Here is a 13,987-nt window from a genome sequence, read left to right on the forward strand (position 1 = left end):
CCCCAAACTTTCAAAACAACAAGAATTACTCCTGGAAAACACATAAAACGCTTTTAGTTCTTCCCACATAAACAATCACAAACACTTTCTCTTGTCTCTTTGGCCAACCAGCTTAATTTGTCACTATCAGAGACTTCATGTGTCAGGTCCATAAGCCAGACCACACATGCCTGTCTTAGCCTGTTCTGATTTCAGCTGTGGTCACCAGTATGCAGTCCCATCACAGTCTTCCTCACAAGCTTCACTCAAATTACATTTAAAAAAAAAAAAAAAGTGGCAGAATCTGAACCAACTCCGTAGCTTTAAGAGATAGTTAAAGCACTGACTTTATCTCAGAAGACCAGAGTCCTCTTGATCTTCCAAGGATTCTCAGAAGGCACTGATCCATCAGCAATTCACAAGAGAGACCCAAGTCAAGCAGCAGGTCAGGCGCTTAGAACCACAAAAACAATGGTCGAAGTAACAAAACCAGAGTCAAAAAGCGACTTTAAAACTCTAGAAGACACCTCCACCCAACACACACAGAGATAACAGCGCGAGGAAGGGGGGGGAAAATCCACGGGTTCCTACCTTACAGTCCTCAGGACACGATTTCACCGAGTACTCCTCCGATTGTAAGTATTTATGCAGCACGCTTTCAAACTCTTCGTACTTCTCCTGAGCGTGGTGGTCGTAGTCTTGGTAAGCCTCGACGCACTGTCTGCAGGTGGTCATCTCCCCGCCCTCCTTGAGCACCACATCCAGACTACAGTTCAAAGTGTTGGGACTGGACAACCCGGAGAACAACTCCCAAAGTGTGTAGGAATTACAAAACGAAAGGTAAAAATCCGACAAGTTCCAGAGCGGAGTTGGCTGCGGCGGGCCCCGGGTCTGCTGCCCCTGCTCCCCCCGGGCCGCTGCCCCCCGACTCCAGTTCCTGGCGCACACGGCGTCCGCGCTGTCCACCGTGAAGCACTGGCCCGAGGAGGCGCCCTGCGGGTAACAAGTCTCCAGGCGCCACGCGGGTCTGGCAGAGTTTCCTGGAAGAGGAGGCTTGCCCCGGCTGTCGGTGCCTCGGCCGCCCTTGCCGCCGCCGCCGCCTCCCAGGGAGGGGGGCAGGGTGGGGGACGGGGAGGCGGAGAGGAGTCTGTGAGCCTGGGCGGCGGGCGAGGGCTCCCCCATGCTCGCCAGGAGCGCGGGCCAGGACGGCTCGTGCTGCCGCTGCCGCTGCCGCTGCTCCTGCCGCTGCCGCTGCTGCCGCTGCTGCTGCTGCTGCTGCTGCTGCTGCTGCTCCTTGTCCCGGGCGCGGGTCAGCTTGGCCTCGGCGCAGAACCACAAGTGATCAGAGAGCAGGACTGTGAAAAACAAGAGAGAGGCCAGAGACAGTCGCCATTTCTGAGCCCTCTCCGAATCGATGAACGGTTTCTCGTTCTCCCGGGGTGCTGCCAACCAGATTTTTAATCCGTCGTCATACTGCCGACACATCCAAGCACCCCTGGTCATATTTTGGGAGCGCACAGCCCTGGCCGACTCCACCGCGAGGGCTCCGGTGCCGGTGTCACCACAATATGCATTGACTTAGGGGTTCGATTGCCTTCTCCCCTCCTCCCTTTCCTCTCTCTCCCTCGCTCCTCGCTCTTTGCCTACATCAATATTACCAGGCTTCGGAGGGAGGCAGGACTCGCTTCCGACCTAAGCATCCGCCGACCCCATCCTCTGTCGAGTGGGAAACAACAATGCAGAGACAGGGAGGCAGGGGGGAGAGGGTCGCCCGGAGGCGGCGGCGCGGCTGTGGCCGGCGGCGGGCCGGGTGCAGGAGGCGACGGCGGAGGTGGCGGGGTGGCGGCGCCTGTCAGCCGGGCACGGGCAGGGCGCGGGTCCCCATGGCCCCGCGGAGGACGGCCCGCTCTCCCCGGCCAGGGGCACGCCGCGTCTCCGCTGCCCACGGACTGCGGCCGGAGCGCCTCGCCGGCGCCTCCTCCCCACCCCCCGCCCGCTGCTCCTTCCTGGGCTCCTCCGGCGGCTACTTCTCGCTCGCTCTGCTCGAGTCCGGAGCCTGGGCGGCCGCCGGCAGGGCGCTCCCGCCCCCCCACCCCCCAGCCCGCGCTCCGGCCGCCGCCGCTGCCGCAGGTCCGCCCGCGGGCGCCGGGCTCCGACTGCTGACGCCGCCTCCCCCGGACCTCGGGGCCGAATCGCCTGCGCTGGGCCTCCCGAGAGCCACAGTCATCTTCAGTCCCCGGCTAAGTTGCCGCCATCTTCGTCCTGGAGAAGCACTTTTTGGGGGGGAGCGCCGGCTCGTGCGTCATCTCCTCCTCCCGCGCCGCGCTCGCTCCCTCCTGGCGCATTGGCACCGGGCTCGGCCCGGCAGAGGGGGAGGCGAGGGCGCCGGGGGTCCGGGGTGGGCGGGGGGAGCCCGGCTGGGCCCGCAGGCCGGCCTGAGCGGCTGCGCGCTGACGCCTGCCCTGCCTTGCCGTCCGCCAGCCCACCCCTAGCCCCGCCACCTTTGGTTTTTTTCTGTTATTACTGATAAAAGTCAGACTGCGGACAGCAAGGTTTGAGGATGCCTGCTGAATTTCTTCGGCACCTCCTGCTCCCTCTCGGACTCCGAGAAAAAGTCCGAGTTGCGGCGGGTGGGCAGAGGCTTCTAGCGGGCGAGGGTCTGGATGTTGCCGCCTTAACTAGACAATGAGCGTGGGCTTCCGACGAAAGGCTGCGGGCACGGGAGGAAACCCGAATTGGCTGGCGGGGGGCAGAGGAGGGACACCTGATCTCTTTGCATGTCTCGGGATCCCTGGACAACTAAACATCAACAGCTTCCAGTGTATTATCTTGTCAGATGATTTTAGTACATGGCAGGGGTGAGGCGTGTGGCATACATCCTTAGCTGTATGTAGGACAGCGACATTTTTCATAAAGTCAAAGATTAGAAGTGGCCACATAGAGTATCAGAGAAAAATACTAGGACCTCGCCTTCCAGCCTTCACTGACTAGCCCACCGTTTCGAGTTCCAATCCTCCTGACCTCGGAGGATTCCTCCTCCGATCTGGAGCATCCCAAGCTCTCGTGAACCCCACTCCGAAGACCTGCGCCCAGCCCCCACCGAGCTGGGCTCTGCCGTCGCCCAGGACTTCCGCAGCACCGTGCCGTCAGGCTGCCCTGACGGGTGGCAGCTGTAGCAATCCGAGCCTCTGGTGCCCCTTAGCGTTGGCTCTTGGAGTTCCGAGAAGGAAAAGCCTGTCACGCTAGGAAAATCAGGGGTCCTCTCGACCCCGCCTCATGCGGGTCAGTGCTGTGGGCAAACATCAGTCTCCTTTTATGTGAAGACCGTGCTCACTCCGCCCCTCACGCCCACCGAAGCTGCGAGGGCAGGACACGGAGCCGGTGCCGGCGCCTTCCCTGGGCGCGCGCCCGGAGCGCAGCAGAGGACGGCGGTGTGTTCCACTGAGCACTCACTGTGGCAAGCTCCTTCTCTGCTTTCGAATGACTCTAACTATTCAGTAGGGTGCACATTGACATGAGCAGTGTTAGTGTGCCATCGCTCTAAGTATGCTGAGAACCCAAAAGGACGGATCGTCCGTATTCATATTCTTTTTAGAGGTGCTGTGAGTGTTGACACCGGGGAGAAGTGGCTATTTTTTAAAAAGCAAGTTGCAAAAGATAATTGGCAAGATTCGACCAACTGGTCCTTTCTGTGGCATAGTAGGGTATATATTAATACTAAATTTTACCCATGTTAAATTGTAAGTTTCTAAAAACTCCGTGCAGTGGCCATCAAGGCTTGGTGCAGTTTGACAGCTGGTTGATCTAAAAGTGTCATATAATGTTTGAGAAGACAACCTGTGTAAGTATACCATTCTGGTACTTTGGCTTTTAGCGTGCTGAATTTTAACTCCATAAAAGGTCTAGAAACTAAAATATATACTTTCTATGGCAGGTTTATCCTTATCTTATAGCATCTTTAAGCAAATTTCCAGGTTCTGTTGAAAATTTAACATAAAAAAAACCCACTTTATCTGAGCTTTGTATAGAAAGCAGAAGCTGAGGAAATAGTCTTTTCGATTCTTCTCTTTTCATAGTTTAAATTATTTTGACATTGAATAAAATATTTTTCTTTTAAAATATTTTTCTTTTTATCCAGTGATGTGGATAAAGATATCCTTTGGAAAAATCTCTTTAAATTTTAGAAAGCATTTTGTTTTTCTCCTACCCTCTCATCATGATTACTTTTTTCTTAAGTGTAAAACTTCAATACACTTAAACCAAATCATATTTAAATATAAGATAAAGTCTGCTTGTAGAAGTAAGTGAGTATATGGGCGTGGCATTTTCTATTGTATAAATAAATACGTATGAAAGATAATATCAAAAGTCTCCATTTCTATTTCTTGATAAACATTCTGCAGAATATGAAAGTGAACACAGTGTACTCTAAATCCTGAAATGATTCTCTCTCCCTTTGTTTTGAACTTGTTGACCCTTTGTGACAAAATAGAGTGTGATAATCCGAGGCCTTTCTTTCTATAAACACAAAGTTGGGTTTTGTTTTGTTTTTTTGCTTAGCTATCTATCTTTCTCTCTGTCTAGATGTAGTTGTTTAATGCCCAGGTTATAGGATTTAATTTCCTATTTCTTTCTCTTACCTACCCCCTTCATTCTTCTTCACCTTGTTTCTTTCTAACCTGAAGCTGTGCTCCATTTGTATTTTTTTGATCTCTACTGTGCAAGACTGAAAGCTCAGAAAATCCTTGGCTAAGGAAGTCCACGTAGGGAGGCTCACACAGAAGTTCACAGGCAGACTAGGCTGAGTTTCAGAACACAAAGATGATCTGAGCTCAGGTGACTGGCTTTTTAACCAGAGGGAATTCCACCAGAGCCCTTCTGCCACCCCAAAGGGGTAGAGGAGGGCAAAGTGACTGTTAGGGTTCCCAAGCTGAAGTACCTAAACAGTCACCACTCCCCACCTGTGCACCATCTGGCCACCACCCAACCCTGCTTCCTCCAAACCCATTTGCTTTCAACCCGGGCAGGTTGGACTTTCAGCTTGAATCAGACCTGCTCTTGTTCACAGTGATTAATAACACCTCAGCTGAATATAAGGAAGATCTTAAGTTATGCCTCCAAGAAAAAAGTGGCAGATGTTCTGCTGAAATGAATTATCACATTTGTTCTTTTTTTCTGTCTTGAAATATATATTCTGTCTCTCCTGTCCCAAGTCCAGCATACTACAATTCATACTGACTCTCTTCCCCAGCTCCTTCACTCCATGTTCATTTTCAGCTTCAAATTTATGTCCACTAGCCTGGAGTTGTGGTTTCTGTTGTATGCTCCTGCTATTGACAGACAGACTCATTAACTAGAGGATGGACTTTAAAGCTAAGAGGCAACAGAGCTGTTCAGATCAGATCAGATCAGTCACTCAGTCGTGTCCGACTCTTTGCGACCCCATGCACTGCAGCACGCCAGGCCTCCCTGTCCATCACCAACTCCCGGAGTTCACAGAAGACTCTATACATGGACATCACCAGATGGTCAACACTGAAATCAGATTGATTATATTCTTTGCAGCCAAAGATGGAGACGCTCTATACAGCCAGCAAAAACAAGACCAGGAGCTGACTGTGGCTCAGACCATGAACTCCTTATTGCCAACCGAGCTATTGCAATCAAACTATTCACAATTACTTTAGACAGTGCTTCTCCTCATCACATCTACTGAGAGGTGGAGTCAGATAATTCTTTATGGGGTGGGGGCTCTGCATACTTTGCAGGAGCTTCAGCAGCCTCTCTAGCTTCTACTCACAAAACACCAGCAGCACACGCATCTCCCCCAGTTGTGACAACTAAAAAATGTCTCCAAGCATTGCCAAATGTCCCCAGGAGCAAAATCACCTGAGTTGAGAACCACTGCTCTAGAAACATCTCCAGTTAGCAGTTCAGTTCAGTTCAGTCACTCAGTCATATCCAAGTCTTTGCAACCCCATGGACTGCAGCACACCAGGCTTCCCTGTCCATCACCAACTCTCAGAGCATGCTCAAACTCATGTCCATCGAGTCGGTGATGCCATCCAACCATCTCATCTTCTGTCATCCCCTTCTCCTCCTGCCTTCAATCTTTCCCAGCATCAGGGTCTTTTCCAATGAGTCAGTTCTTCACATCAGGTGGCCAAAGTATTGGAGTTTCAGCTTCAGCATCAGTCCTTCCAATGAATATTCAGGACTGATTTCCTTCAGGATTGACTGGTTGGTTCTCCTTGCAGTCCGAGAGATTCTCGAGAGTCTTCTCCAACACCACAGTTCATAAGCATCAATTCTTTGACACTCAGCTTTCTTTATGGTCCAACTCTCACATCCATACATGACCACTGGAAAAACCATTGCTTTGACTAGATGGAACTTTGTTGGCAAAGTAATGCCTCTGCTTTTTAATATGCTCTCTAGGTTGACCATAGCTTTTCTTCCAAGGAGCTTTTCTTCCTAGGTTGGTCTTTTAATTTCATGGGTGCAGTCACCATCTGCAGTGATTCTGGAGCCCCCAAAAATAAAGTCTGTCATTGTTTCCATTGTTTCCCCATCTATTGGCCATGAAGTGATGGGATTGGATCTCATGATCTTCGTTTTTTGAATGTTGAGTTCTAAGCCAGTTTTTTCACTCTCCTCTTTCATTTTTATCAAGAGGCTCTTTAAATTAGCAGGTACTTAATTCATATCTGCATGGCAGAAGCTCTGGCATCACAGATGAAGCTGTAACTCTTTCGCTATATATGGGGAACTTAAAATCTTCACCCAGAATCACCACCTCTTGTTATAGAATTGAAATATTGAAATAATAACAATAAATAATATCGAAAATATTTAAACTCCCTTTCAGCAATATGTGAACCGTGAACTTCCTGATGTTCAAGCTGGTTTTAGAAAAGACAGAGGAACCAGAGATCAGATTGCCAACATCACTGGATCATAGAAAAAGCAAGAGAGTTCCAGAAAAACATCTATTTCTGCTTACTGACTATGCCAAAGCCTTTGACTGTGTGGATCACAATAAACTGGAAAATTCTGAAAGAGATGGGAATACCAGACCACCTGATCTGCCTCTTGAGAAATCTGTATGCAGGTCAGGAAGCAACAGTTAGAACTGGACATGGAACAACAGACTGGTTCCAAATAGGAAAAGGAATTCGTCAAGGCTGTATATTGTCACCCTGTTTATTTAACTTATATGCAGAGAACATCATGAGAAATGCTGGACTGGAAGAAACACAAGCTGGAATCAGGATTGCCGGGAGAAATATCAATAACCTCAGATATGCAGATGACACCACCCTTATGGCAGAAAGTGAAGAGGAACTCAAAAGCCTCTTGATGAAAGTGAAAGTGGAGAGTGAAAAAGTTGGTTTAAAGCTCAACATTCAGAAAACGAAGATCATGGCATCCAGTCCCACCACTTCATGGGAAATAGATGGGGAAACAGTGGAAACAGTGTCAGACTTTATTTTTCTGGGCTCCAAAATCACTACAGATGGTGACTGCAGCCATGAAATTAAAAGACGCTTACTCCTTGGAAGGAAAGTTATGACCAACCTAGATAGCACATTCAAAAGCAGAGACATTACTTTGCCAACAAAGGTCCGTCTAGTCAAGGCTATGGTTTTTCCTGTGGTCATGTATGGATGTGAGAGTTGGACTGTGAAGAAGGCTGAGCGCCAAAGAATTGATGCTTTTGAACTGTGGTGTTGGAGAAGACTCTTGAGAGTCCCTTGGACTGCAAGGAGATCCAACCAGTCCATTCTGAAGGAGATCAGCCCTGGGATTTCTTTGGAAGGAATGATGCTAAAGCTGAAACTCCAGTACTTTGGCCACCTCATGCGAAGAGTTGACTCACTGGAAGAGACTCTGATGCTGGGAGGGATTGGGGGCAGGAGGAGAAGGGGACGACAGAGGATGAGAGGCTGGATGGCATCACTGACTCGATAGACGTGAGTCTGGGTGAACTCCGGGAGTTGGTGATGGACAGGGAGGCCTGGTGTGCTGCGATTCATGGGGTCGCAAAGAGTCGGACACGACTGAGTGACTGATCTAATCTGATCTGAACCTCCCACACTCTTCTCTATAAAAATCATGGGGATAAATGATAATTACCTAAATCTGATTAATGTCAGAATTTTCTCCATAATTCAGATAAAATATTATTTATTACAGATTGTTTACTAATCAGGCAACTGTCTGTACTTTATACATGGACCCTCAATCACAATGTGAAAAAGTGAAAGTATTAGTTGCTCAGTCATGTTCAACTCTCTGTGACCCCTTAGACTAGCCCACCAGGCTCCTCTGTCTGTGGAATTCTCTAGGCAAGAATACCAGAGTGGGCTGCCATTCCCTTCTCCAGGGCATCTTCCCGACTCAGGGACTGAACCCAGGTTCGATCTGCAGGCAGACTCTTTACAATCGGAGCCACCAGGGAAGTCACAGTCACAATATATCATAAACTAAATCAAACATATGTGTGAATTCACATAAATGCAATTATTGTTATCAAATGCATGTTAAATACCACATGCACAATATAGAAAGTTAAAAATAACAACGAATTTTAAAGGTTGTAATCCCAGTACCCATATATAGTTGCTATTTCCACGATCTGCAGTATCTAACATTTATTTTACATTATAAATCCCCTATTTTGTGATATTTAGTAAACCAGATTTGTTTAAGGACTGAAGTAGGAGGTCTGATAGCATACAAATTCACATTTACTAGATAATAATGCAATCTTCCCACAGTATTGCATTGTGAACTGTAATCAGACACACAAATTCTAATGATGTCTCAAAATATTAGGATCTCTCTCTTTCTCTGACCAGGTGATTAAATCAGAAAGAGAACGAGAAATGGGAAAATAAAAGAAATGAACAATATATAAAATTAAAGGTTCACTACTCTCCAACAAGGGGAAGAAGCAAAGTCAGACTCTGTTATTTTCATCTTATTATCATTTCTATCTAGTCAAACTATGTCTCACAAAATATTTCAGTGATGCTTAGTAAAATCTGAAATACTGCAACAGCATTTTACTAATTTTCTAAATAACTGGAAAAATACTACTTTCTACAATAGATTACAGTTAATTCTTTACTTTTAGGTAATCTGAACCTTCCCTTCTTCTAGTTCCCATTTAGGATGTTTTCAAATAAGCCAACTTTAAGGGTACATGCCATCTGAAAGTAAACGGTCACAGCCAGCACCACTTCTGCTTGCTATGTGTTGGTCCAAGAATGAACCACGAAGAGACTGAGATAAAAGACCATATCTAGCCTCTTGAAGCTTAGTAAAGGAGAGAAAAGGACTGGGCCAGCAACCACAACCTGGTGAGGAATGATAAAGGATTAGCGATGTGGGAGGCTTCGGAGGAGGAGAGATGAACTCCAATCTGATTTTCAGACGGCCCAGGATAGAAGGAATCGGGGTATTCAGTGGCATTAGGAAGTATTCTTCAAGAAGACCGCCAATGTTTAAGGACTCTGGCACTCAAAGGACCCCAGGACACTGGAGGATCTATGCGTGAGTGGGCTGGGCTGGAGTGTGGGAGGCACACGGCGCAGCTGCAAGGAAGAGACCAGGGAACAGGGCTGAGGCTCCCTCGTGAGTGATACTGTATCGTAAGCCAAGAAACTGTCTCTTCTGAAGGTCCCTGGGATTCACTGAGGAAATGTAAATAGTGATTTAGAAGTTAGTTTTCATTAACATCACTGTTCACCAAAATCAAAATCAGAAATCTGTGCAGGGAAGGTGTTAGCCAGATTAGTAAATACGTGGATTCTTGTTAGCTGATTGGTTCATATGGAGCACAGTGGAAGAAGAGCAGCTAGCTTGGCTGGTATGTAGGTTTCATTTATCAGAAAAAGTAGGCTGTGGAGTCTAGAAACTCCTACACAGGTTTTACCTAAGAGTGTGACTAATGGCACAGAGAAGCCTAATAGAACAGGCACATTTTAGAAGGCAGCTGAATAGCACCCAGCTGCAAATACATTATACTGAGGGATCTGGTGATTAAATGTGCTTTTATGAAAGAACATTGCAGAAATAATCTACATATGTGTCACAGCTCCGTGTTTACTGTTCAGGATGTCATTTATGCTTATATCTTTCAAAGAATTCAGGGTTCTTATTTGATTATATTTTTTGATGCAAATCTGCACCTTTATTCCTAATGAAATGAATGAATTATGAACTGGAAGGGAGAGATTTCTTTTACTTTGATTTTATATATAAAAGTAATTAAAATGATGTTTTGTTCTCTTTTCAAAAATTTATTTCTTAGAGTTAATTATCTGCCAAATAATTTTACCACAGAAAAGTCAAACCGAGAATAAATATTTTATTTTCCAATGAATGCGATTACTTGAATATGTCCACTCTGTGAATCAAATCACTCCTGAGCTATTTTCTTTTTTCACTTTGAATGTCTTCTGGATGCACAAAAACAGGCACATCCTCTTAGTTGTTATTATACACTGTTTATGCGCCACACGTACATGGAAACACATCATGTCCCCTTCATCTATTAATCTAGAAGGCAGTCTTGTGCTTTCAGAATTCACAGATAGTGTGCAAATTCTTGACTAATATGTCTATATTTTTAAAAACAAATTATGGATTAAGAGCTAATGAAGAGTATGCTAGGTTTATTTATAAAGAAAATAAGATTAAACCTTTAGATTTAGGCCCACTATAATTTTCTAATATAACCTCTCTTTAAAGGAAAGGGCAGATTCCAGCACCATAAGGTACCTACTCTGAGGGCTCTGGTTAATTACCAACAATGGAAATGTGCCAGAGTCACTCTGAACCTCCAGGGACCTTGACTTGAGTGGGCTGGTTGGGCAGAATCGGAACTTGCTCTCCACCTGTATGCTTCCAGCACGCTCTAGCTCAGTGGTTTCCAGACACTGGTGGGCAAAAATCAAGTAGGGGCTTAAACTGGCATCACTTCCCAGACACCCATTTCAACAGGACCCAGATGAGGTCCACATAAACTGCACTTTTAACACATCTCTCTGGGTGAAGTTGTACGACCAGTGAATCCTGGTATCCACGGTGATGGCCCTGCTGAACAAGAGGCCAGTGTCAGTCAAATTAAAGTACACACTTTAAATTCTAAACCAATATCAAGATTTGTCTGCTAGAGGATGTACTGTTAAATAACAGCATTTGTGATTAAGAATTAGCACATGTAGGCTTAGTTCATGAACCCTTTCCATAGAATGCAAAGATAGTACACCAACACATAACATTAAAAAATCTACATCATCATCATAGAAATTACTTATTATTTGCCAAATACTGTTCTGAGTATGTGTGTAAATGCACACACCCAAGTTTTTAAGTAAAAAAAGTCACAAAGGGAAAACACTTCCTTCAAGATACACAGAGCAAGGTCCATATGGAGAAACGAACAGAAGTTACTGAGAAACAGGGAAAAGATTTGAACAGCAGAAAAAATCTGCCTATGTCTAAATAGGAAGATGGTTATTATAAAAATGGAAATTCTCCAATTACTGTACATATGCCTAAAAATAAGGTAAGATTATTTTTCCTGAAAGAAATTATTCCTCATAAAAGAGGAAGCCATTTTATATTTGAATCCTTACTAAATATTTCATACTGTCCGAGCCTATCTCTATTTTTATTTCAAACTTCTTTTGGGGAAGATGCATTCTCCTCAAACAATATACATCAATGTTAGTTTAACATACATTCCAGCGGGTACCCAATGGAGCTATCAACATAACAAAGGAAATTTTTTTTAAGGAGGTAAATTTAGTAATTTTTTCTGGGGTAATGATGCCACAATACAAGTATCAGATGTCCTTTAAAATAAGGATTTATTAAATAACATTTAATAAATGTTCCTGTGGCAGTGGTTAAGAACACATTTTCAGGGATTCTTTTTAAGGAGAAAAGAACATTACATTAATGGACTCTCTGGTTTGGCACAAAGTTTCCTAGCGGCATCCTCATAAACCGATCTAAGAGCTGCTCATCAAGCACAGAATAAACTCGGTGGGGGCAGTTAGTGTCTCTAGTGGTGACACAAGTTCAGATGCTAAATATGCAAGTGGAGAGTTAATATTGTTTCTCAGCATGTGAGAGTATAAAAAGGTGTTTCAAAATTAAAGTATTACTTTAAGTACTGATTCAAATAGGTGTGTTTCTAAATCTACACATAAAATGCTATGAATGCTAATTTCATTTTCATCCTTAAAATTGATAAGTACAAGCTTACAGGAAGGGTTTCCCTGATAGCTCAGCTGGTAAAGAATCTGCCCGCAATGCAGGAGACCCCGGTTTGATTCCTGGGTCAAGAAGATCCATTGGAGAAGGAATAGGCTACCCACTCCAGTATTCTTGGGCTTCCTTTGTGGCTCAGTTGGTAAAGAATCAGCCTGCAATGCGGGAGACCGGGTTTGATCCCTGGGTTGGAAAGATCCCCTGGAGAAGGGAAAGGCTGCTGCTGCTGCTGCTAAGTCGCTCCAGTAGTGTCCAACTCTGTGCGACCCCATAGACAGCAGCCCACCAGGCTCCCTCGTCCCTGGGATTCTCCAGGCAAGAACACTGGAGTGGGTTGCCATTTCCTTCTCCAATGCATGAACGTGAAAAGGGAAAGTGAAGTCGCTCAGTCGTGTCCAACTCTTAGCGACCCCGTGGACTGCAGCCTACCAGGCTCCTCCGTCCTTGGGATTTTCCAGGCTAGAGTACTGGAGTAGGTTGCCATTGCCTTCTCCGAGGGAAAGGCTACCCACTCCAGTATTCTGGCCTGGTTCATGGACTTTCTAGTTCATGAGGTCACAAAGAGTCAGACACAACTGAGCCACTTTCACTTTCACAAGCTTACAGAAGCCTTTTTGGGGTAAGTTTCTGATTCATCAAAAGATATGGGCCTTAGGTGTATTCTATGTGACTTTCTCTTATATTCAGGCACAAATATGTATTGTTAAACACAATTTCAATTAAAGTAGGTATTTTTCCATAGAAACTGACAGCAAGTTATAAAGGACATATGGAATCTTAGGAGATATTAGGATGGATCCTTCCTGAATGTGATCTTGCACAGGAACGTCTGTCTCCAGCTTCATCTGCCCTCGAGACACGGTCTCTCCCAGACTCTCCCCCATGACTGGCCTATCACAAGACCCAGCAGGCAGTTATGGAAAGCACTCTAGGAGGGGGATGTAAATGGTGACTTACTCATTCCATGAACAAACGATGCAGGATCCAGCCTGTGCCCTGAATCTCTCTCCAGTGCTCAGAGAAGCCCCAGCCAGAGCTTGGGCGAGGCCAGTTGCACAGATCTCACAGTGCCATGCCTGGAGAGTTATTCCAAGACGCTAGATGCTATTCCCACAATACCATACAGAGAATGGATTTGTGACACTAACTACAGATTTGATCATAAGCTGAAATCAGATATACCCACCAAAGAGCAGACAGTGAAATATTTCTCTCACTGATTCTCAGACGTTAAAATCCACAGGGATGATAGTGACAGAGGTCAGGCAAAACTTAACTGTAAATAGTGAGGAGGGAGAACATGCCTAGGAGGGCTACATCCAAAGGAAGTGGCCATCTAGTTTGGGAATGTCTCAATGCAGGTGAATTTTAAAATGAATAAATAAATAAAAGTAAAGAGGGTGAGAACCTTACCATGTGCTAAAATGTGTTTTAATTACCTAATAACTAAATCAATGTGTAAGTGGCCTAAAAGTAGGCAAAGAAAGGGGGGAAATAGAAACCACAGAGATAAGACCTATAAAGAATGAGCATCTGGTGAAGGATTAGGGAAGACACCACACAGTGAAGGGTTCTGGGACAATGGATTAGACACTCAAATATGAGTTCATTTATACACTTACTATCCTGACAGTAAAGAGTCAGACTCAACTATCCTGACTCAATAGTAAGTATATAAATATTCATTTATATCCTGAATATATATCCTGCCCCACAAAGA

The 13,987-nt window shown here is 45.5% G+C and overlaps 1 protein-coding gene across 3 annotated transcripts in view; it reads right to left on the reverse strand.

The window, feature by feature from the left end:
* NALF1 (NALCN channel auxiliary factor 1) overlaps positions 1 to 2,364 on the reverse strand; it is a 610,092-nt gene extending 607,728 nt beyond the window's left edge. Inside the window, exon 1 of one of the 3 annotated variants that reach the window (NM_001083776.1) lies at positions 571 to 1,537. In NM_001083776.1, coding sequence (NP_001077245.1) covers positions 571 to 1,482 — 912 coding nt within the window. In that variant the 5' untranslated portion in view covers positions 1,483 to 1,537. Of the gene's footprint in view, positions 1 to 570 lie in introns of all 3 variants that reach the window. The other 2 variants (XM_024999984.2, XM_059892142.1) reach the window with 2 other exon arrangements.
* Positions 2,365 to 13,987: the final 11,623 nt, after the last annotated feature.

This window comes from Bos taurus, chromosome 12 (assembly GCF_002263795.3).
Source record: "Bos taurus isolate L1 Dominette 01449 registration number 42190680 breed Hereford chromosome 12, ARS-UCD2.0, whole genome shotgun sequence".
In the NCBI taxonomy this organism is placed as follows: Eukaryota; Metazoa; Chordata; class Mammalia; order Artiodactyla; family Bovidae; genus Bos; species Bos taurus.